Genomic DNA, 23055 nt, shown 5'->3' with positions numbered 1-23055 from the left:
GGAGGAGGGAAAGGGAAGGAATCAAGGAAGGGCTGGGAGACTGGTGTGGAGTGAAGACACCAAGGGGATCAGGGAAGGCCCCTCAGAGACATCTCAGAGACAGGCCCCTGGGCACTGGGAAGTGGGCCGGGCTGGCGGTGCCTGGAGGGCGACGGGAAAGGGCAGGGCAGGAGCACTGGGATGTAAGAATGCGCCTCCCAGGTGTAGTCAGACCCCGCGTTCGGGCACAGGGGCACTGCTAAGTGAAGAGCCTGGCACCCCTCCCCTCACCACCGCACCCCCACTCCCCTCCCCACCCCGCTGGGCCCAGGAACTGGACATGCCTGCCCTGCAGAGGTTCCGACCACGACACTGGCTTCACCCACAGTCCTCCCTACTCTCTTTAGGAAAAACGGAGCTGACAGCCAAGGATGTCCCCTCCCTGAACGCTCTAAAGAAGAGGGTGCTGGGCCGCGGGGTCATCGGGCAGGATGCAACCCTGTCGCTCTGGGAGAGGGCGGCTCTCGCTCTCCCTGTGTAGAGAACGTTGTACGGAGAGGGGAGACATGGCGAAGACCAGACCAAATCAAGACTGAATCTAGAAGGTTCTACATGAGGTAGCCCCAGTGCACAGAGACAGGATATCTATGAGGTGATGCCAGAGACGTGGCACAGGGCTGCAAAAAGGGAACCAGAGCACCCCTCCCCCGGGAGAGCAAAGAGCCCCCCCCCCCCCCCCCCCCCCCCCCGCCTGCAAAGGAGGGGGCGCTGGGCGGGACAGGCCTCCAGGCACATCCTGTGGGTTACGGCCGGCTTTCTCCAGGAAAACTGTCAGGGGGATACTGGTCACTCGGATATTTGAAAATAACCCTCCAAATTCTGAGGAAACAGAATGTGCCTCATACATATACATTTGCTTAGCTACTCAATCTGTGTATCTTACGACATGAAACTTTCGCATAACGAAGCCTCTGTAATCAGTGCACTGCATGGTTTGTGGACGAAAGGGGCCACATGCTGACCTGACAGGCTCAGGGAAGGCTGCATGGCGGTCCTGCAAACTCAGACCTAAAGTTACCACAAAGGATGGTCTGAAATTAAACTTTAACTAAAAGCAGTTATGGTGGATAGTCACTCCTAGGCCGGTATCTCCACTGACAAGGTCAACCTTTACCTTAACTGAGCCTATCTGTCTTTTTGCATCTTTGATAACATACCCTTGAAATGTCTGGGTAACTTGTAACCTCCCTTTGTCCCGACCCCTTGGGGCACAACCTAATGTGCTGGACGCCAGGACAGAGACCACAAATTCCTTCGTTGTTATCATGTTAATTGTTCCTGCTTAGCATGTGTCTATCATTTTACCTTTTATCCAATCCCAGGGGTTCCTCTACCCACCCCCCTTTGCTTTCTCCCGCCTCTCTAGTCTATCACCAATAGATTTCATGTAACCCACCTTTCCTCCCTTCTTTGATTGCAATGTGTAAATACAGATGTAACCCGCCATTCTCCCGAGTATTGTCTCAATTCGTTGAGGTTCTGCTTCCCGGCATATGTGGACAATTTGGCTCAAATAAATTCACAAAATTTTTTTTACAGGTTTCAATGGTTTTTTACGTTAACAGGTTGAACTCTACAATGGAACCTAAAGCAAAATTCTCCCGCTTAAAACCCGAGTTTGTAAGTGCTGCATGCTGGGTTTCAGGACACGTGGCTCACTCACGCATCCTGGGTTGGGAGCCTCCCGGCCCCAACCCCAGGCCATAATGCCCGGTGACCTGCCCCCGTTTCTAGGGAAACCCGATGCTGTGCACTCAGCGTGCAGCTGCTCCCCAAAACCTGCCACGGCCTGCTGAGGGGGCGCGGCAGCGGCTGCCGTGGGAGTGCGACCCCTGCGGTCACACGAGGTAGGACATCCTCAGTAGGGAGTCCTGCCCCGAGGTCTGGGAGCTGAAATCCCAGAACAGAACAGGGAAGAGCAAAGCTGTGAGGGGCGAGAGCGGCCCAGAAGGAACGGCCCTTTGGCCGGCGTTTCCTCCCATCAGAGGGGCGGCAGGAGGGAGAACAGGAAATGTGGACGGGCCGCTGGCCTGGAGCAGAATGCGGTGTTGTCCGGAGCCAGGATGCTACTCCTTGACTGTGCAAGTTAAAAGGATGGATGTGACTTTTTGTTTTAAAAATTGACAGAGTATCTACTGCATCCTTCTGCAACTGACTTTCTTCACTTAACAGTACAATTTTAAGGCATTTTGTATATATCAGCGTGGTACCGATATCTGTTTAATTTCCGAGCTTAACACCAAAAAATGCAGTTTGGCAACGGGGAGAAAGAGGAGTATGGCTTGAAGGGCATCGTGTAATAAATTTATTGTATTTTGTTACATTTTCACTTTTCTCTTAATCCCAACTATATGCAATATAATCAACTGCTGTTCCACAAATAAAACTTTTTAAACATAAAAATATAAATTCTGCTTCTTAAAAGTGCATCACCTTGAAGAATAAGACACACAAATAAACAGAAGTCAGTGGCAAATCGCATGCACTTGCTCTAAAATAACTGAAAAGGTCTGACACGCTTCTCCGCCACGGGAAGCCCCCACTTCCCGCGACTGCGCGGCCGCGGGAACCCGGCCCTGAGCGCGCGTGGAGGATGCCGAGCTGCCAGTGAGTCTGTGACGGCAGCTCCCAGGACAGCAGCCCGGGTGCAGCCCGAGCGTGCGTCCCGTGAGAAACCAGTGCTGTGAGGGCCGGAGTTCAGTTTTAACCAGAGGTGAGAGGCAGAGTAGCACCGAGGGAACTCCCATCACCTTCCTCCACGGAGCAGGCCTCACCGCTCCCGCCGCGCCCAGGACCCGCCAGCCTGCGGCTTTCTATCTTTGTGCCTTGAAACGCAAACTCCAGGGGAACTAGTAGTTTCTTTCTCGCGGGCGGCAATGGTGAGATGACCACCCGAGGCGCACGGGGACTCTCTGAAGTCCTTGGCACGCACTCAGCTCACCAGATTCACTCCATCCCACTGGCCTCCGCCGTAATGTATGCAGCCAAACTTTTGGATGAGCATTATCTGATTTATTAAAATTATATGAAAAAATACCAATGAGGGTTACAAAAAAAAAGATTCCAAATAAAAATGCTTCACATTCATTTTTAAATTTAAAAATACTTCCTGAAATTACATTCTAGACAAGTAGAGAATGAGCTAAACAAGGAATTTGGGGGCAGCCTAGTGTTTGCTATTATAATTATTACAAAGAAACCATCATTCTACCAAAATCTGGGGCTCTGCCCTGGCTCTGGGCAGGGCTCCTCAACTCCGCACTTCAGACACACCTGGAGCTTTAATCCACGTGGTCCTTCCTGAGCTGACCACACTGACTACACAGAGTGCGAGGGCGGGGCCTGGGTGCTTAAAAGCTCCCTAGACAAGTCTCATGAACACTGGGCGTCCAGATCTCAGAAGAGGCTCCGAATCCGGGGCATCTGTGAGGGGAAGAAGCCTCCCTCGTCTCTCATGGATCTCACCTCCCCCCCAAACTGGGAAACACCAGGTTATAACAAACGTGAGATGGATCTACCTAACCCACCTCCGATGCCACCATAATCCCACCAGCTTAGTCTTCATGTGGCCAATGGTTGGGGAGCTCAAAGTTTTCTGTAACAGTAGCTCTAAGTCTCTAAAAAAGCAATTAAAATCGTTAGCACTACTAGGAGCCATGTCCTCTCCTTGTGACCACGATAGAACCCTAGAAGATATAAACAATTAAAATCTATAGAAAATGGCAGGTTATTTTTAGAACATCCCTATACTTTACGAAAGTCTTCAAGCTAAATACAGTATATAAACCAGTGTGTTCAACATCCCCACCCACTCCTGCTTGCAAATACTTACACAGTCTCACCAATGATCAAAAAAGTTGGCTGAGGGAAACATGTGCAAAGCAAAGAGACCGCATTCGGGCTCTTCTACACTGATTAGACCACATTTAATAATTACAAATTCGAAAATAGAGCTCCGTAACCTAAGAGTTGCTTTTAAAAAAGCATATTTAGTGTAGTGGACGTTGCTTAGGAGATGCTGTGCATAGGTAGTGAGAGCATGCTTCTGGGGTAGCTGCAGGCCATGCAGAGCGGTCCTGTGTCCGGGGTGAGGCATGGCTGCTCAGGCTCCGCGCAGCTGCAAGACACACCTCTGGGCGCCGAGCCGAAGGCAATGCGGCTGACTACTCAACCAAAATAAAAACACAGCGTTTACCCCAAAATACTCCTGCAGGTTTGGCAACAATGCACCCTTTATGAACTTAGCCTGCACAGTAACAGCTCCCTTTTGTGTTTATGGTTAGGACACAGGCACTGGTTAGTCAGCGAATTTTGCTCTGGTCAATCCCAAATGATACAAAGTTCAACCCACCTCACAGAATATGTTTTATAGAAACTGTGCTTGTCATTTGCATATTATGTCAAAATTCCAACCAGAAACACTAATTATCTTTGCATCCAACAATTATAACTTCAGGCAACAGTAACTTCAGTTGATTAGTAATTTTATCAGAATGAAAGGTAACATCAGATGTCAATCTACTTGAAAAAGATGTTTATTTTATGTGAATGAGTTTTGCTCACAGCTCTCCTCTGCTCCATCTTCCTGAAGGCTGCCACTGCCATCCTTCACATGCTGTTCCTGTTTCTCATGATAGTTAGAGGGATGACAATTTTTCTCTCAAACTCCGTCCCCCCCCCCCCCCGCACCCCCCCGCAAATCCCCACATCCATCTCCTGCCAGCGTGGACCACCACCTTTTCAAGCCCTAAGTATAGAAACAGCGCAGTCTGGAAAAGTGGACGTAGAGGAAAGCGCCTCCGGAGGTGAAGGACACTTTTGGTTTCCAGGACACACATGCTCAAGAGGACTTGACCGAATCAGCAGAACCTGTTGGCTCTGTCACTTCGTTTAGGGCGCCGTTGGCACCCGGTCCATCAGCTGTGCTCCCAGGGCTCCTCGGCCACAGCAAACTCCCAAAGCCTGCAGCTGGCCTTCACTCGCAGAGCAGGCCCTCAACCAATGCGTCAGAATGAACAAAAGAATGAATAAATGATGAAAGAATGATTACAAGAGTTGAGGGCAGCCTCAGATAATTACAACACTTTACCAAAACACAAGTGCTCCTATTGGCCCAGCGTAGTATTACTCTGTTAGGCTGCTTTTCAGGAGAAAATACAAAAAGGTGGGAGATGGTCTTGCATAACATGAGCCTAACAGCCTCCGTGCTCGCCCATTAGGGAGGGATTACAAAGGCAAGGCTCGGGACTTAGGGGACGCTGTAGCCTCAGTGCCTGGGGTGTTCACTGGAAAGAAATCCAGAATGAAACGTTTCTTAAGTGGACAAACATGACAGACGAACCCCATGGTTGGTGGTTATTCTGTGCCCACCAGGAAATGAGTGCTCGGATGAGGTCAGAAACCCAGGCCCACCATCCTTAGTAGGTGATTTCCAACCCCAAAAGTATTGCTCATTGCACCGAACGTCACCGGGGAAGAAACAAAACCAACACCAAGTCCCTAACCTACCGAAGACCTGAAGTGAACCAAGTAACCACTTCCCACACTACACCTCAGAGACCTGCAAACTTCTGGGCCAGACAGCCTTCTCGGCGGCTGAACGTCTGTGCCTGGTGATCAGGGATGAACTTTTCACTGCTTAAGCGCAGCAATGTAACCGCTTAGAGATGCCTAGACAATGCCATAATACTTCCTGATTTTTCCATTTAAATCTGAAACAAGGACTAAATCCATAAGCATACAATTTTATAGATACTGAAATTTTATTTCTAGACCTCATGGAAAATTAAAGAAGTTTGTAGTGTGCTTTTTAAGACACTAAACCAAATGGAAAATCCATTCCTGAAGCACTCAAGAATAAAAATATTTACCACTGTGAAAATTAAACTACCTTCCATTCATGCCTGATTATTGCCCCAAAAGGTGTTCATAAAACCTATTATGTAGCCAAACTATAATTCTGACACTTTGCAGAGATGGATAGATTTCAAATGTGGTTTGCCAGCGAAAGGATGATGAGAGGTTCCAATAAGACAAACACTGAATTCCTGATACTGGCGCTCCCACATTTGTGATACAGAAAACCAGTGCCAAACAGACCGGCTGTCCACGTGCGGTCAGAAGCGAGAACATCCCGGCAGGCGGGCATCGGCAGTCACTGCGCCAAGGAGCAGCGCTGCTCTGGGGCCATAGGACGGGGCGCGGGGCAGACACGTGCGCTCAGGAAATGTCACGGAGCACTGCGGCAACTTCCACAAGCCGAGGGAGTCTTAGCTATCACAAGGGTCTAAAATTCCAGCTACCCTCAACAAAAACGGCCTCCAGACTTGTGAGTTATCTGCTAATGCTCAAATTAGCAGCAAAATAAAGTAACCTACTGGAAACATTTCCCAAGAGGTATTCATGGAAAAACAACAACAAAAGGCAGTGCAGAATTCACAGCCGTGTGTGTGTGTGTGTGTGTGTGTGTGTGGTCGCCTCACACACAGCAGGACTGAAGGGGGATTATACATGCGTCCATGCGCCAGGAGTTCAGGGAGAACTTGAAGAGCCTGTGAGTTTTTTGGAAGTTAATATTTAAGAGCATATAAACATAGCATGCTATATTTCATGGCAAAGTGACAAATGCTATTCAAATAGAATGAGAACGGACTCTCTTGACATTTAGAAAAAGGAGGAAATAAACTAAAACTTGCCAGGATACCCCCAGAAAGCTTGGAAAACCAGTATCTTGCTTATCTGTGAGATGTCTGTGAGGTTCTCTTGTCTAACCAGAAAATGCAATTGGCATGGACAGGGCCAGACAGAACCTGCACTGATCCCGCCGAGTTCTGGCGAGAGATTCAATCTTAAGCACGAAGAAGTGAGTGAATTGCTGAAGCAGTCACACTGAGCCCGACAGGCAGGATCAGAAATGTGTATGTAATACTTTGTTACATGTCGCTTCAACTACCACTGACTTCTGCCTTAGCAACTTCTTTCCTTTTCATGACTTACCAGAGTGTGGAAACGTGGGCATGGAGCTTTCAAGGTCCAACACAGAAAAAGCAACACCAGAGGAAAATGGGAGAGATTCATGCGTGCAGTTGAGAATCCTTTTTCTTTTCCCAGGAATCTTTAAAAGATTCCTCTACTGCTCTACTACTTTTCAAACTCCCAATGGCCTTCACTAGCAAATGTAGGAGGGAAAAACCTTAACTACGAGTGACTGGCTTTCTGAATACCCAATTTGCCACATCTTGGGACCCACATCTTTGCCGATATGAAAGTAGTGAAAGACTGCTTCTACCTCTGAAAGTGTCCATGTGTGGCAGTAGGAGGACTGACAGTCACTGACAGGCCACCTTCTCTCTAATCCTCTTACAGATGCACATCCTTCCTAACCTGGCTGAGTATATATACCTGAGAAACATTAGTGTTAAAATATTGCCCTTTACAAAGACTGGTAGATGGGGCCAAAGTGCAGGAAGCAACCGTTTTCTCTCGGTTTGTCTCTGTTAGTGTCACAGTTTTTAGGACTCCTGGTGCCACATGACAGTCCCCGTGAGGACAAGTCCTGCTCAGCTGAACCCCAGGTCAAATAACTCATCCTTCTGCAGAGCAGCTTGACTGGTCCCAGGTTCCAAACCATAGTGCCCAACGAGTCATTAGAGTTCTCTAAAGAAATATATACAACTGCTACAGGGACTGTCCAGGGAATCATCTGTGATTTTTCCAGTTAGCTCGGTATTGATGCTTTTGCCTATGGCTGTTATTTGGTTCAATGGCAGAATAAGGCGACGCTTTTAACAATTTGCAATTGAAATCCGCGCACACACACACACACGCACACACGCACGCAAGCACGCACATCAGGCACATGACCCAAAAAATACAAAAGCATAGAGGGCTTTGGTGGGAGGGGAGGGTTCTAAATAAATAAACGTGTCGCAGGTCGCACTGGAGCGTGGCGGCGTCACTGAGGTTTCGGAGGCCGTGCAGAGGCTGGCATGCTCGAAGGTAACCTTTGGGAGGACTTCTCGGCGGACTGCCTGCCACCAGGAGATGCGGGTGCTCCGCAGTCTAGCGGGGAAGACTTGGATCTGCGACTGGACAGCAGGGAATGTCTAGCAGAAGCAGGGTCCTTGGAGGCAAGCTGCTCTTTCCCAACGGAACTGGCATTTGGCTGCTGGGAGCCTGGAGGCCGGTGCCCCTTCTCCGCCTTGTCCTCCCCGGCGTTCTTACAGGCCGACCTGACGGAGCTCCCACCTGCCTTCTTGGAGAGCAAGGGCGTCTTGCCGAGGTCAGTGGACCGCCGCGTCTCCTTCTGCCTCAAGGCGGACTTGAAGAAGGACAGCCCCTTCTCATCTGACTTGCTGTCCCGCTTCAGACCAGCCTTCACACTCGCGTTGGGGGAGCGCAGGCTGGCCATGGAGGAGCTCCTGACCTGCTTCCCGTCCCCCCGGCCCTCCGCCGCCCTGGCCTGGCTCCCCCGAGGGGAGTTGGGCTTGGAGCTGGAGGGGACCCCGGCTCGGTCAGAAACCAGGCTTTGTCTGGAGCCCTCTCCACTTAGGCTCCGATCCGCAGTCCTGCCCTTCCCAGGTGGGCAGGGGCCCCTCGCGGCAGGGCCCGAGGCCTTTTTGGCAGGGGTGGAGGAAGCAGTGCACGTGAGGGAAGAAGCTGGCTTCGGTTTCTGGGGCGAAGGAGAGGCCACCGAGTCCTGGGCTCTAGGGGAGGACTCCTTCCTGGGAGGGGTGGGGGCCCTGGAAGACTCCGCTTTGCTTCGGGAGCGGGAGGGCTTCACAGAAACTTTGGCTGGAACCGGAGAGGAAGGGGAGGTGCTGGACTGAGATGACCCCCGGCTCGCCAAGACGGACCTCCCCTTCCGCAAGCTTCTGTCGGGCTCAGACGCGCCTTTGCAGCTGGGGGAACTCTTGGTTGTGCTCTCTGCTTTCTTTGTGAGGGAGCCTGGGTGGCTTGGGGGTTTCACCTCTTTGACGGGAGAGCTATCTACAGAATCGCTCTGATCCACGTAAGCTATCTGGTTATTGTTATCAAATGGATCAGACACGGGGGGCAAGTGAGCCCCTTGTGCTGAGTGTTTGCTCTGTGTGTCTGCCACACCCGAGTTTGATCTGTGGGTGTCTGGCTCGTCTCTGCACATGCCTTCCATGACAGCCAGAGGGGCCCGGCCTGCAGCCTTGTGCTCCCGTCGACTGGGAGCACTGCCCGGGTCCTGCGAACTGCTAGAAAGGCTCCTCAAGCTACCAAAGCAAGAGATGGAAGCCTTGTCATCCACCGCCTCCCCGATCTTCTCCAAGGTGGAGGTGGAGGCGTGAACCGGAGAGTCCCCTGAGAACCGGGAAGGAGAGCTGGAGCGCATCTGCAGCTTGGCAGACAGGGACCAAGAAGGTCTGATGCAGTTTTCATGGACGGCCAAGGGGCTGGTGACAGAAGACCTGGATGACAAGCTCTGGCGCTGGACACTCCTCACGAACGGTCGTGTTGAGAAACCTCCTGAATGCACAAAGAGAACATCATTCAGCTAAACAGCAAAGAGGCCAGTAGCACCTCCCGGGAAGGAAGTGACGACAGATGCACGACGCTCCTGGGCTCAAGGAGTCGTCATGGGACGCCCATCTTCCTGAGCCAGCTCCCTCCCTTATCTATCCAATAGGCACATTCTAATTCACGGCTCGGCAAGCTACCTCTGCCTGCCTGCTCTACAGCAGGGGTCAGCACAGTGTTCCTGTACAGGCCCAGACAGCAAATATTTTAGGCTTTGTGGGCCCCCACCTCATGAAAGTAGCCGTGGGTGACACATCAACAAATGGGTATGGCTGTGTTCCAATAAAACCTTATTTAAAATGAAGGCAGGGGCTATATGTGGCCCGTGGCCTGTAGTTTGAAGACTCCTTTGGTAACTCACAGGGCTACAATGAGAATTAAATAAAATCTTTAAAAAGTCCTGTGCCCAGCAAGGTACTTGGCACTCCACAGATGCTCAAGAAATGTGAACGACTGAGTCAGCTTACTCACTAAGGATATCTGGGGCTCACAGAAGGCAGTCTTTGCCCAAGATGGCACCAAGAGTTAGAGGCAGAGCGAATACCAGAGCCGCAGCATCAGCCACACGCAATGCCACATGCAGGTGCCTGTACTTGTTAACTATGAAAGCACATCCACGCAAAGGACTAGAGAGACAATACACTGCTATCCCGAGTGACTCAGGACTTATTAAAAATATTCATAACTAGAATAATATAAATCCAAAGAGCCCAGCCAGTGTGGCTCGGTGGTTGTGCATCGACCTATGATCCAGGAGGTCATGGTTTAATTCCCAGTCAGGGCACATGCCTTGGTTACAGGCTCGATCCCCAGTGTGGGGTGTGCAGGAGGCAGCCGATCAATGGTATTTTCTCATCGATGTTCTATCTCTCCCGCTCCCTTCCTCTCTGAAACCAATAAATTTTTTTTTTTAAAACAAAACAAAAACAATTCCAGCCCTTGGAGAAAAAAATGGCAGCCGAATAGGCAGACATGTACTGTGCCTTGTCCCAGAGCAGATAGAAGCAACTAAATCAAATAACTTCCCCCCGGGATTGGCAAACTGGACACAGCTGGTGAGACAATTCACAGCTGGGAAGGGCAGAGATGCCTGGAGAACGTAGGATCGTGGGTCTGGGCTGGAGAGAGACGAGGACCACCAGGCAGAGAGGGTCAGAAGAAAGCTGCAGGGCACCAAGTCTGCATCCCTTGGGGACAGGTGTAACATCCAACTGTGGAAGGGAGGTCCCCGGGCTGCTGGCGGCTGGCGAGTCTAGATCTAAGCCCACAGCTGCGAGAGGCTGCGCCCAGAAAGGCGGCCTGAAGAGCTGCCAGAGCCGTGGGGTGCCAGGGGGAAAGAAACTCATAGTCACGTGGTTGTTTTGCCTCTATTTTGTCTTCTTTTATTCACTAAACCCAGTTCATAGGACCTTTCAATTACACTCACCGAGGCTGCTGTGCAGGTGTAGGTGCAGATTTGTGGGGTCTGGGGAGAGGCTGTGGAGGAGAGTGGGATGGGGAGAGGTGACGGGAATCCGGCACTGAGACTTTCCTGACCCTCCAAACCTAAGCAGCCATTTTTCTCCTGAAGAACCAGCCCTCCCAGCAGCCTCAAGACAGCCAATACAGTCACACCCAACCTACACCCTGAGCTGTACAAAGGACATAAAGACTATGAGTAGCCCCAAAGAGCCCTCAGGGACTGGGTTGAAGAGGGGCCATTGAATCCTGGAAAGCGATAAAACACCACCCCCACCAAAAGCCCTGTCAGAAGCAGATGCTGGAGAGATTAAGGTTGACAGCAGGCAGACAGGCAAAGCGGACAGATTGGCCCTGCCAGCTCGCAGCCAAGGCTGTGGAGAAAGACACAAACAGAGGAGCGGTGGATCACTTGGAACTTCAACATGGTGCCGACTACCTAACAGGAAACTGAGAACTGGCAGACAGACAGAAGAGTGGGGTCCCCATGGGGCATTAAAACTCAGCTGAAGCCAATGACACTTGACTTTTTAATCTTTTATTAAACATTTTTTTCATTTCTTTTAATCTTTTGTGTATTATTTTTCATTCTGTTTTTATTTTATCTTATTTTTTCCCCACCCTTTTCTTCCTCACTTCTCTCATTTTACTCCCTTTTTCTCTTCTCCTGTCCCCACTTTAGTTTTTCTCTTTCCTTTCCTTTTACCCCTTGTTAAAAATTGATCTTTATCTGCTTTATTGATGTGTTATTATTATTGCAGTCTCTGTTGGCTTACTCATATATCTAACTTCCTCTCCCCTGCTCCAAGTCCATGCACTCTTCTCTTTTCTCTTTCTTCACTAGTCAATTTTTTTATGCTTTTGTTTTTCCTCTCCTCTCCTGCTCTCTTCTTCTAATTGTTTAATTAGATTCACTCACTAAACTCAAGCCTATCAGCTCTCTCCTCTATTCTCCTTTTCCAAAAATAAGTGAATAAATGAACTAAAATTTTTTAAAATGTGTTTTGTCTTTTAATTTTTTATTATCTTTCTTTTCTTCTTATCCACTTATTCTCTTTCTACTGCCTCTATACTGAACCGTGGTCCTTACCATATTCATTCAATTCCTTAACCTTACTTTCTGTATATAAGCTCTGCCTGTACAGATTCTGTCCCCCCACTATTCTAGGTGTTCATTGTTTGCATTTTTTGGTTTATTTGTTTGTTTTGTGGTGTTATCTCCATATATATATATATATATATATATATATTTCTTTTTAATTTTCTCTCTTACCTTTTTTCTTTCCTCAATATCATTTTTCCTCTCTTTTCTCTTTCCTAATTCTCTTTCCTCTGGTGGTCACTTTTATTGGGGTTATCGGTGTCATGAGTACATAAGTGTTTTTTTTCCCTTTGTGTTGTGTTTTGTCGAGTTGTATTTTGTACTGTTCAGTGAACATAGTAGAGAGCAAGCCACATAACCAGACATGCTAAGAGGAGACTCCATCCACGAATGGGACAATAACACTCAAGACCCAACTACACCAAGAGAACCCAAATATCCCAAGTAGGGGGCATCCCTAGAATACCCAGCAGAAAAGACCTGAGAGATTGCACTACTGGGTCCCACAATACATCTACTATATAAGACAAACTCAAAAAATCTGCGTGGCATAGCAGTTTGATCTAATACATAGAAACAATCACAAAGGAACAGAAAAACTGGGGAAACAAAGAAACAACCCCCATACGAAAGAAAAGGAGGAATCACCAGAAAAGGAAATAAGTGAAATGGAGGCAAGCAATTTGTCAGAAAGAATTCAGAGCAATGGATATAAGGACGCTGAAAGGAAGGAAAGACAAATTCAACAACATGTGTAAGAATCAAGAGAAAATGAAGAAGAATCAAGAGGAAATGCAGAAGAATCAAGAGGAAATGAAGAATGACATAGCTGCAATAAAGAGTACAATGGAAAGTTTCAACAGTAGACTAAAAGAAACTGAGGACCGCATCAGCAAGTTAGAAGACAAGGTGGAGAAAACACCCAAACAGAGCAACAACTGGAAAAAAAATTTAAAATACAAGGAAGCCTAAGGAAGCTTTAGTACAACACAAAACGAAACAACCTCCGCATAATAGGGGTGCCAGAAGGAGGAAGCAGAGCAAGGAATAGAAAACCCGTTAGAACAGTGGTTCTCAACCTTCCTAATGTCGCGACCCTTAATACAGTTCCTCATGTTGTGGTGACCCCCAATTTCATTGTTACAAATTGAACATAATTAAAGCACAGTGATTAATCACAAAAACAATATGTAATTATATATGTGTTTTCCGATGGTCTTAGGCGACCCCTGTGAAAGGGTCGTTCAACCCCCAAAGCGGTCGCGACCCACAGGTTGAGAACCACTGCGTTAGAAGAAATAATGACCCCCAACCATAAAATTATTTTCATTGCTACTTCATAATTGTAATTTTGCTACTGTTATGAATCGTAATGTAAATATCTGATATGCAGGATGTATTTTCATTGTTACAAATTGAACATAATGAAAGCATAGTGATTAAAGCATAGTTTGACTGCCAAAGGGGTCGCGACCCACAGGTTGAGAACCATTGCAATAAACAAAATCAGAAATGAAAGAGGTGACGTTAACAACTGACCCCACACACAGAAGGCCGAGAGACATATGAAAACATGCTCAAAGTCACTAATCATCCCAGAGATGCAAATCAAAACAACAATGAGGTACCATCTCACACCTGTCAGAATGGCTATCATCAACAAATCAACAAACAACAAGTGCTGGCGAGGGTGTGGAGAAAAAGGAACCCTCGTGCACTGCTGGTGGGAATGCAGACTGGTGCAGCCATTGTGGAAAATAGTATGGAGATTCCTCAAAAAATCAAAAATGGAACTCCCATTCAACCCAGTAATCCGATTTCTGGAAATATATCCCAAGAAATCAGAAACACCAACCAGAAAGGAAACATGCACCCCTATGTTCAAAGAAGCACAATTTACAAGAGCTAAGATTTGGAAACAGCCTAAGTGCCCATCAGCAGATAAGTGGATTAGAAAACTGTGGTACAGCTACACAAAGGAATACTACACTGCTATAAAAAAGAAGGAACTCTAACTATTTACAACAGCATGGATGGACCTGGAGAGCATTATGCTAAGCGAAATAAGCCAGTCAGAGAAAGATAAATATCATATGATCTCACTCATTTGTGGAATATAATGAACAACATAAACCAATGAACAAAATTAGATCCAGAGAACATAGTAGCATTGGCCAGACCGTTCAACCTCAGAGGAAAGGTAGGGGGTGGGGGGTGGGAGGGTGGTGGTGGTGGTGGTAATAGATCAACCAAAGGACTTGTATGCATGCATATAAGCTTAACCCATGGATACAGACAGTAGGGGGGTAAGGGCATGTGCTGAGGGGTGGGAATGGCTGGGGAGAGGTCAATGGGGGAAAAAGGAGACATATGTAATACTCTAAACAATAATTAAAAAAAAAAAACTTCCAAAGAAAATATTGTAAATCATCTCCTATACACACATGCTAATGGTAGCAGGGGAATATGTCAGAGTCTGCCTGAGAAGATCCTAGGGCCAGGCCCTGTCCTGTGGGCACCACCAGCACTCCTGGGAGATGATGACACTTAAGAGGGCACCGATTCTCCAACCACTGGTTAAAAACAGGTCGGGAAACCACTTTTAGGCCTACGGTTAAAACGACAATGAATTCTAAGGTGAAAGGCTGTGCTGGAAATAACCTCTACCTTAATAAGTGAAGATTTATTGGTCAGTTTTTCAAATAATGTCAGGAGCTAGATAGGAGCTTAGCAGCCATAGCCCAGTACTCTTACTATATAAGCCGAGAAGCAACAAGCCCGAGCTGGGGGAGCTGATGCTAGGGGCACATCCCCCAGGCTGGCACATCCTCCCAGCCCCTGCCTTGGCCTCCACCTCCCGTTCTCAGAAGACCCGTCACCACTAGAAGCATGTTACAGCTATCACAATGCTGGCGCAGAATGAGGCTTGTTGGAAGGAAGGCGAGTCAGCATCTCATTAAGAAGCTGAGCTCGCCCTAACCAGTTTGGCTCAGTGGATAAAGCGTCAGCCTGCGGACTGAAGGGTCCTGGGTTCGGTTCCAGTCAAGGGCATGTACCTTGGTTGTGGGCACATCCTCAGTGGGGGGTGTGCAGGAGCCAGCTGATCGATGTTTCTCTCTCATCGATGTTTCTAACTCTCTATCCCTCTCCCTTCCTCTCTGTAAAAAAATCAATAAAATATATTTTTTTTTAAAAAAGAAGAAGCTGAGCTCACTGTCTCCCCTTTCCCAGCTCTCGCAGTGCTGGCTGCCTTGGTCCCACCCACCTGGTCCCTGATGGAACTAAGAGCCTTGCGTGCTGCCACTACTCAACTGGTAAGTGAAAGTAAAAAAGAGTTCCATTTTTATCAGATTTCCAAAGTTTTTATGTTGTGCTTATCTTCAGAATTCCCCAAAACTACTTCTACGCAGAGGCACCCGTTTCTGTACTAAACACTTCTGAAAAAGAACGCGCCAGATTCCTCTAAGGGAAACCGCGTGGCAGGGAGGGAAGACGCTGGGCGGGCGGGAGCTCCCTGCCAGGCCCTGCACAGGCGCGCTGCACTGAGCCCCCTCACAGCTGCCTGGAACATTTTAAAAAGCACTTTGAAAATATGTATTCATTATTGTACAGAGTCAAGGCTCCACTCCAGACCTTCAAAGTCGAAAATGATGAAAGAGAAGAAGGAAGTGCTAGGTCAGAGAGGAGACGACACGCCCTGTGCACAGCAGACGTCACTGACGACTGGACACTGTGCGTACCGCCCCACAGCCTTCTTGGACCTGGTTCCTAAACAGGAGGGATCCTGTGCTGTCTGTGAGTTGCCTCTTGGAAGTCTGTCACCAAAACACAAAACACACACTCACCATCGTCTTCACTCCTCTCCCCCGTCATCTCCACGGACTCAGACAGCGAGGCCAGGGAGGTTCGTCGGGAGGAAGCTGCCGAGGTGGCGCTGGCGGGCTTGCTCCCCGGCAGCCGGCTCACCCAGTGCTCGCACAGGGAGGAGCTCGTGGAGCCTGTGGAGAAGGGAGGGCACCGAGGTCAGCCAGGGCCCGGGCCTGCACAGCACACCGTGACCTGAGCACTGCAGGTGGGCACGAGCTGCCAGATCCCAGTGTGCCTCCCAACAGCCCCTGCCAAGACGAAAGGCCGGAGAGCAGGCTCCGCGCATCTGCAGTGATAACATGAGGACAGGTGGACCATTTACAATGCACATCCAAGTCGTAAGGGCTGGCAACAGAACAGGCTATAGACAATCGCTCACGTTCATTCCTTCTACACATATTTACGAAGCACTCACACAGTGCCTGCCACACACTCTGCCACACAGGAAGGAGAGGGAGCAGCCGTGCTGCTGTTTCCTCCACCTCACTGTTTGTTGACTTTTAAAATCATTTTCTCAATATTAATATACAAACACAAAAGCACAGGGCTCGATGTCGATCTGTCCTGTGTCTGAGGAAAGCCCTTAAATACATGAGAGCAACAGCAACTGCTCTTAAGTTGAGAACATGAAGCAGCATGAGGGTCTGGAGGAGCCCCCACGAGGGTGTCATTTCTGAGCACACCCCAGACTCTAGGAAGCACCAAGGACAGGCCTCAGCACTGGGAGCCCCACTCTGTTAATGAGTGAGCAGCAGACAGAGGGGTACACTGGGGGGGCGGGGTCTGACTCCAGCAGGGGCCACTGCTCCAGGGAGGCCTCCTTTTAGCAGCTTCTAACTTAGCCCACGTCAGCCTCAGGGGGAGCAGGGGTCAACAACCCCTAAAGCTGAGCACATTCCCACACCCCAGTCCTGGCTTACTCTCTTAAACTCAAACCCTGCACTAAGCAGCACCCGCCCCTTGTTTAGATTGTATGCATTTACTAAAACAAATTGTATGCATCACACTCAACTCAAGCCATACTATTACCTTAGCCTTCAATTCTTCCCTAATAGAACAGGTCAACCTTACTGGGGGGAGGGGCTGTTTCTAACAGCGTTTAACCCTTTACAAAAGGCTTTAAGGTGCAGTTGCCTAACCTGATGCATCCAAGGACCTCAAGAGGCACCCAGTGTTATCGCACCAGGATTACAGAGGGTCAGTGTGTGCCTGGGACAGGACTTGCCCCAAGGTAACCCAACCAACATGAGGCAAAGCCAAGTCCTCGTCCTACTTCCAAACCTCTCGTTCCCTCTGCTTCCAGAGTGCAGGCCATGCTGCTCGTAGCTCATTTACCCCACGAATGACCCTCCCCAGCACTCGTTCCCCTCCCTGTGAACTCTGCTGGTTCACAGCTGCTTGCACACACCACCCCCATTTCCTTAACTGCAATCATTTTGGTTTCAAGGTTAAATGCAAATGTGAGGATTAATCTAATGAAACTGACAGAGGCATGACACCTTCTGGGAATTTCTCTGGACATTAATGACTATCTTCTGTTCTGGGAAAAACTGCCCAAGAATAGGGTTGGCCTTACCTGCCACCGAGCTGTTGGCCGACCATGACGGTATTGCTGTCCTCCGCTGATAGAAGAGGATGTAGGCCGTCTGTGTGCAGACCTCATCTTCCGACAGCTGCTGCACGTCACTGTCATCAAAGCAGTACCAGAGGCCGTCCACGGAGTTCTTACAGTAGGCTGCCAAAGAGAGCCCCGTCAGCACCCGCTGCACCAGCTGGGCCACTACCCACCGAGACCGTTTCTTTGGCTCATATAATTAACTCAAGACCTTTTAAAGGCTGCATGCAGTAACAGAGAAAGAGGTGAAAAACTCAAATTCCATATCACACTGAGGCCAAATGTTTCAAAAAATTCCAAAGAGATAAAGTTCTTTTTAATCTTAGGAAACAAAATATGTTTATTTATTTAAACCAGTGGGTCTCAAGCAGGGACAGTTCTACCCCAGGAGACATGTGGAAAGTCTGAAGGCATTCTGATTGTCCCAGCCTGGGGAAGGTGCTCCTGGCCTCCATGGGAGGCAGGGGCGCTCACAGCACGGAATTGTCGGGCCAAACTGTCAGCAGTGCCAGGGATGAGAGACCCTGAGGTCAGCATGTTGTGACAGCTTGGTGTTTATCAGAGACAGAAGGTAACAGAACCAGAAGTACTGTATTAATCATAACAGCAGCTAACACTTGCTTAGAACTGACTGTGTGCCACACATGCACTTAGCCTATGAGACCTGCTCCACAACGATTCCCATTTGACAAAGGCTCAGAAAGATCAGCCAGCTCCCCACGGTCATGCCGCAGTGGAAGGGCAGGGCCCAGCACATTTCAGAATTGTCTCGTCCCCTGTGCAATCCTGCTTCCCTTGGGGGTAGCACAAACAATGTCCCAGGGAAGTCCCTTGGTAAACAGAGACCATTTGAGCTCATGGATGTATGCAGCCTTCTCTCCAGTTCTAATTCTAAGCCTGAGGTAGAAATATAGAGCATTCAAGAGCCAGCAAGAATGGACAGCTCAATGTTCCTGTCATCCTGGAAGGATATATCAAGGGTGTGACAAGCTTGATCCAGAGAAGTACATTCTTACCACACTTCCTACAATACCTATTTGTTGGGGTGGGATTGGAGGAGTGCTAGGATATGTAGCTGACCACTGGGACAGACTCAGCATGGCCCCAGGAGGGCACGCAAGCCCTGAGAGGAGGCAGTGGGAGCGACTTTCCCAAGCATGGCACCCTGAGTGATGAGGGCACCCGGTGAGAAGGGTTCCCGCAGACAGGTCCAGAAAGAGAGGAGAGTAAGAATCTGTGCTTGTAGGAAGGGAAGTCATGGGCAGCTTGGACTCTGGAACCAGACGGGGGAACAATGGAGCTAAAAGCAGCGAACGGGGCCAGGGCAAGGGCAGTGGCCATGGCTGCTCTTCTGGAGTGGGGATGGGACTGCCAGGGGACGACCGAGAGAAGGTGACAGAGAGACCTTGCACTGGCTTCCGTCTGTTTCCTTCAGATGGTCTGTCCCCAGCCACAGCGTGAACACCAGGGAGCACAATACTCATTAATGAGTAAATGATGCATTTACAAAATACTTCTAGTTGCCTTCTTTCCAGCACTATTAGTGAAGTGTCGTCAGACCAGTGCTACTCAAAGTATGGTTGGAAGACTGATGCCAGTCCACAAGATAAACAGCAAAACTGAGAAAAGCACTGGAGAACTTTTATAGCAATCTGATACTGCCATATTTTAATTGTATTTTTGCAAAAATATTGGTTTATGAAGGACTGGAAGTTTTTAAAAAGAAAAGAACAGGTTCTTCATCACAGATACTTTGAGAAGCACAGTTTCAGAATCCTTACACAGGTGAGCCATGCAGGCACTACGTAAGTCTAGCGAGATCCAGTGCAAAACAGGCATCACAGGAAGCATTCCCAATGAACAGTACACACGGGGTCCGTCCTCCAACTACGCTGAGGCACTTCACTTCCAGTGTTCTCTAATCTAAGGCTAACCATTTCACATACCAGACAAGCAGAGGTGCGGCCTCAGAGTGGGAAAGGGGGAAAGGATGCAGAAAACATCCAAGCTCCTCTTAAGATAAAAAAGTTCTGGACATGGATGAGGATGAGGATTCCATAAAGATGTGCCACTGATCCGTACACTGAAGAAGGTTAAGATGGTAAGTGTTGTTATGTATACTTCATCACCATTTTAAAAACTGTTATCAGGGGTTATTTTTGAGTGAGAAGCCCATGGATGATGGCACTATTCTTTCTCCCTCTCTGTACTGTCTAAATTTCATATGATGAACATAGTTGCTTTAAAAATGAAAATGTAAATGTAGCCTTGATACAAAAAGAAAACCCTTCCAAGTCCCTTTAACGATACTAGAAAAGTGCTTCACAGTCACTCCAAACCAGGGAGGCGCTAGCTTACGGGAGTGAGTGAAACCATACGTGGGGAGTGCAGACACGGTGAGCCCAGCGAGTCCTCGGGGAGCGGAGTGTGCTGCCCATCTGCACACACCACTCCCCAGTTCACCAGACGCCACTGATGGGCCCCCTCAGGACAAGGAGGGGAATTCTGTTTGCTCGTGGACAAAGATCCGGAGGATGAAGACTGGCCTCACAGCTGGCACACTGGCTACTGAAGGGGCAGTGAGGCACTAAGGCAGAGTGACCCTGTCACAAGCAGACACGCCTGAAGGAATCATCCGCACAGACACCCGGCCCCTCGCACTGCAGACCTGTGTAGTGCCCCCCTTGCATGGTGCCATGATGATTGCACACAGCATACAGGTCATAGACGTAGTCCTCAGGGTCCCTCCCGAGTCCATAAGGTCGTCGCCATGGAGACCAATGGGATGGCAAACTCCAGCTGCTCTGGCTTCTCTTAACCACATGAGGCGTCATGTCCAGGCCAGTCAAGGGGAACTTGACCATGTTCTGAAGTTTTACACGCCTGTCTCCTTCCTGTCACAAGAAGAAAGACAAGTCCTGATGATATTTTCCTGCAAACAGGTGGTGAATGGGTTCAACGTGGAACGTGGGCTCTAGCAGCTGAAGTGGCTTGAGTTACCTGTCTGATGTTCCCCAAGACACACACAAAATAGGGAAACAGACTAACTGTTTGAACTGTTTGGAGGAACAGATTTTAAGATCACTAAACGTGGAACCAGCAATGACCTACATATAAGGGGTAATGAGACTTCCTGAGTCTCCACTTCTTACCTGATAAAGGGCTTTTTGGTTTTTAACTCACCAACAATTTCGGGTGGTTCGTCCTGATACCTGTCACAAGGCATGAGAGTGATGGAGTAATAACATACGAGAAAGACGAAGCTGGTGCCTGGCACAGACAGCCACTCACTGAGCAGTGCTCCCTTCTGACCCACCCCTCCAGCAGTAGCATGAAAAGTTAACACTGATTTAGCTTCATCTATTCATTTAGTTGACAATCCTGGGTAATCTGTCTTTTCCACACATTCATAGGGAAATCCTGTGAAATCCAACCGTCAGCTGAATATTCACTGAATGTTTCATGTGTCTGTGGGAGCTTTAAAAAATTAATCAGGCCGTAACCGGTTTGGCTCAGTGGATAGAGCGTCAGCCTGCAGACTGAAAGGTCCCAGGTTCGATTCCGGTCAAGGGCATGTACCTTGGTTTCGGGCACATCCCCAGTAGGAGGTGTGCAGGAGGCAGCTGATTGATGTTGCTCTCTCATTGATGTTTCTAACTCTCTATCCCTCTCCCTTCCTCTCTGTAAAAAATCAATAAAAAATATATTTAAAAAGAATTAATCAGGCCTGGCTGGCGTGGCTCAGTGGTTGAGCGTCGACCTATGAACCAGGAGGTCACAGCTCGATTCCCGGTCAGGACACATGCTGGGTTTGCGGGCTCGATGCCTAGTGGGTAATGTGCTGGAGGCAGCTGATCAATGATTCTCATCATTGATGTTTCTATCTCTCTAGTCCTCTCTTAAATCAATAAAAACATATTAAACTTTATTGAAAAAAAAAAGATTAATCGGGTATGGATAATGGCTACCCCAAGGAGATATGGATCCATTAAGGGAAGAAATTTTTTCGTAAGACAAAGGTAAGATGTGTCCTAGGTGGTCAGGAAGCTTAGGCTAAAAATTTTTAACTTTGTTCTCAGTCAAGGGGAAGTGCTGAGGCTTTGAGGAGGCGATGCCATCAGAGCTGTAGGTAAAGAACTGTGTAAACAGTGCATAAAACATGGTAGAACAAGTTGTCTAAGTTAAGAAATCAGTTAAGGACACTGCAGCTCAGCTGGCGTGGCTCAATTGGTTGAGCATCGGCCCATGCACCAGGAAGCTGCCCGTTTGATTCCCGGTCAGAGCACATGCCCAGGTTGCAGGCTCAATCCCTAGACGGGGGTGTGGAGGAGGCAGCCAATTAATGCTTCTCTCTCATCAATGTTTCTATCTCCCTCTCCTTTCCTCTCTCTGAAATCAATAAAAACATTAAAAAAAAAAAAAAAAGACACTGCAATTGCAACCAGCTAAAAAGTACCAAAAGTCTGAACTGGCAGGGTGACAGCAAGAATGGAGAACCCTGGCCTGGTGGCTCAGTTGGACGTTGTCTCGTGCACGGAAAGGGTGCTGGTTCAATTCCTGGTCAGGGCACATGCCCTAGCTGTGGGCTCAATCCCTGGTAGGGGGCCTGCAGGAGGCAGCCAATCAATGTTTCACTTTCACATCAATATTTCTATCTCTCTCCTTCTCCCTTCCTCTCTTTAAAAATCAATTTTAAAAATCTTAAAAAGAAATGGGGAGCAGGAGACAGATACAGGAGGCAAGGGAGAGGCGTAACCAAGCAGAAGAGGTGACTGCCAGGGCCTAGCTGAGAGGGGCAAGAGAGAAGAGTCAAAGACACTCTGCGGGTCCAGTTCAGGGTGCTAGGAGGGTGCCGCTGTGCCTTCAAAAGACACAGAAAGAAACTAAATTAGTCTGTGTGCGTGGAAGGAATCAGAGAGGGCTGGTGTCCCAACCCTCAACAGCTCCCCACCAACAGGAGTGTGCAGTTGGCACACACAGCTGGCCCCCAAATCTGTGTGAGAGCCCCAGCCCTGGAGCCATGTGCAGGCCACGTGGTCAGCAGCCCTAAGCCTCTTACCCTCTCCCGGTCTCTCCATCTCCTCTGCCACGACTGCAGCCCCAGCCATCAGCACCCCTCCCAGCCCTGAGGGCTGCACTGGCCCCTTCAGATCTCCTGTCTTCATTCTTGTCACTTCCAATTCTCTACACTTAAGCCCTTCGTCAGAGTCCCACTCTGCCTGCAGGGGCCTGCGTGGACAACCCGTCCCCCCCACGCCGTCCACCTCAGCTTGCACCTTTTTCTCCAACCTGGTGCTCCAGCCAAACCGGCTGCTGCCAGCCTCTGGCACGGCCGTACTCCCTCAGGGGCGGGGCTCTGCACACCCTGCTCCCCTAATGCCTACTCCAATCTCAGACACAAAACTTCCTAGAGCCAGGCCTCACAGAC

At 48.8% G+C, this 23055-nt stretch overlaps 1 protein-coding gene across 1 annotated transcript in view; it reads right to left on the bottom strand.

Annotated features, from left to right (window-relative positions):
- Positions 1-4747: 4747 nt before the first annotated feature.
- Positions 4748-23055, bottom strand: part of USP31 (ubiquitin specific peptidase 31) — an 80358-nt gene continuing 62050 nt past the window's right edge. The window contains exons 13-16 of the mRNA XM_070413689.1: positions 20296-20521; positions 17589-17747; positions 15991-16143; positions 4748-9534 (exon numbers count right to left, since the gene is read on the bottom strand). Of these exons, the coding sequence (XP_070269790.1) occupies positions 7994-9534; positions 15991-16143; positions 17589-17747; positions 20296-20521 (2079 nt within the window). The 3' untranslated portion in view covers positions 4748-7993. The remainder of the gene's footprint in view (positions 9535-15990; positions 16144-17588; positions 17748-20295; positions 20522-23055) is intronic.

This window comes from Myotis yumanensis, unplaced genomic scaffold (assembly GCF_028538775.1).
Source record: "Myotis yumanensis isolate MYYU_CA2020_CCGP unplaced genomic scaffold, mMyoYum1.0.hap1 SCAF_4, whole genome shotgun sequence".
Taxonomy (NCBI): Eukaryota; Metazoa; Chordata; class Mammalia; order Chiroptera; family Vespertilionidae; genus Myotis; species Myotis yumanensis.
The sequence above is the reverse complement of the archived record's forward strand: the minus strand, read 5'-3'. Positions and strand labels throughout refer to the sequence as shown.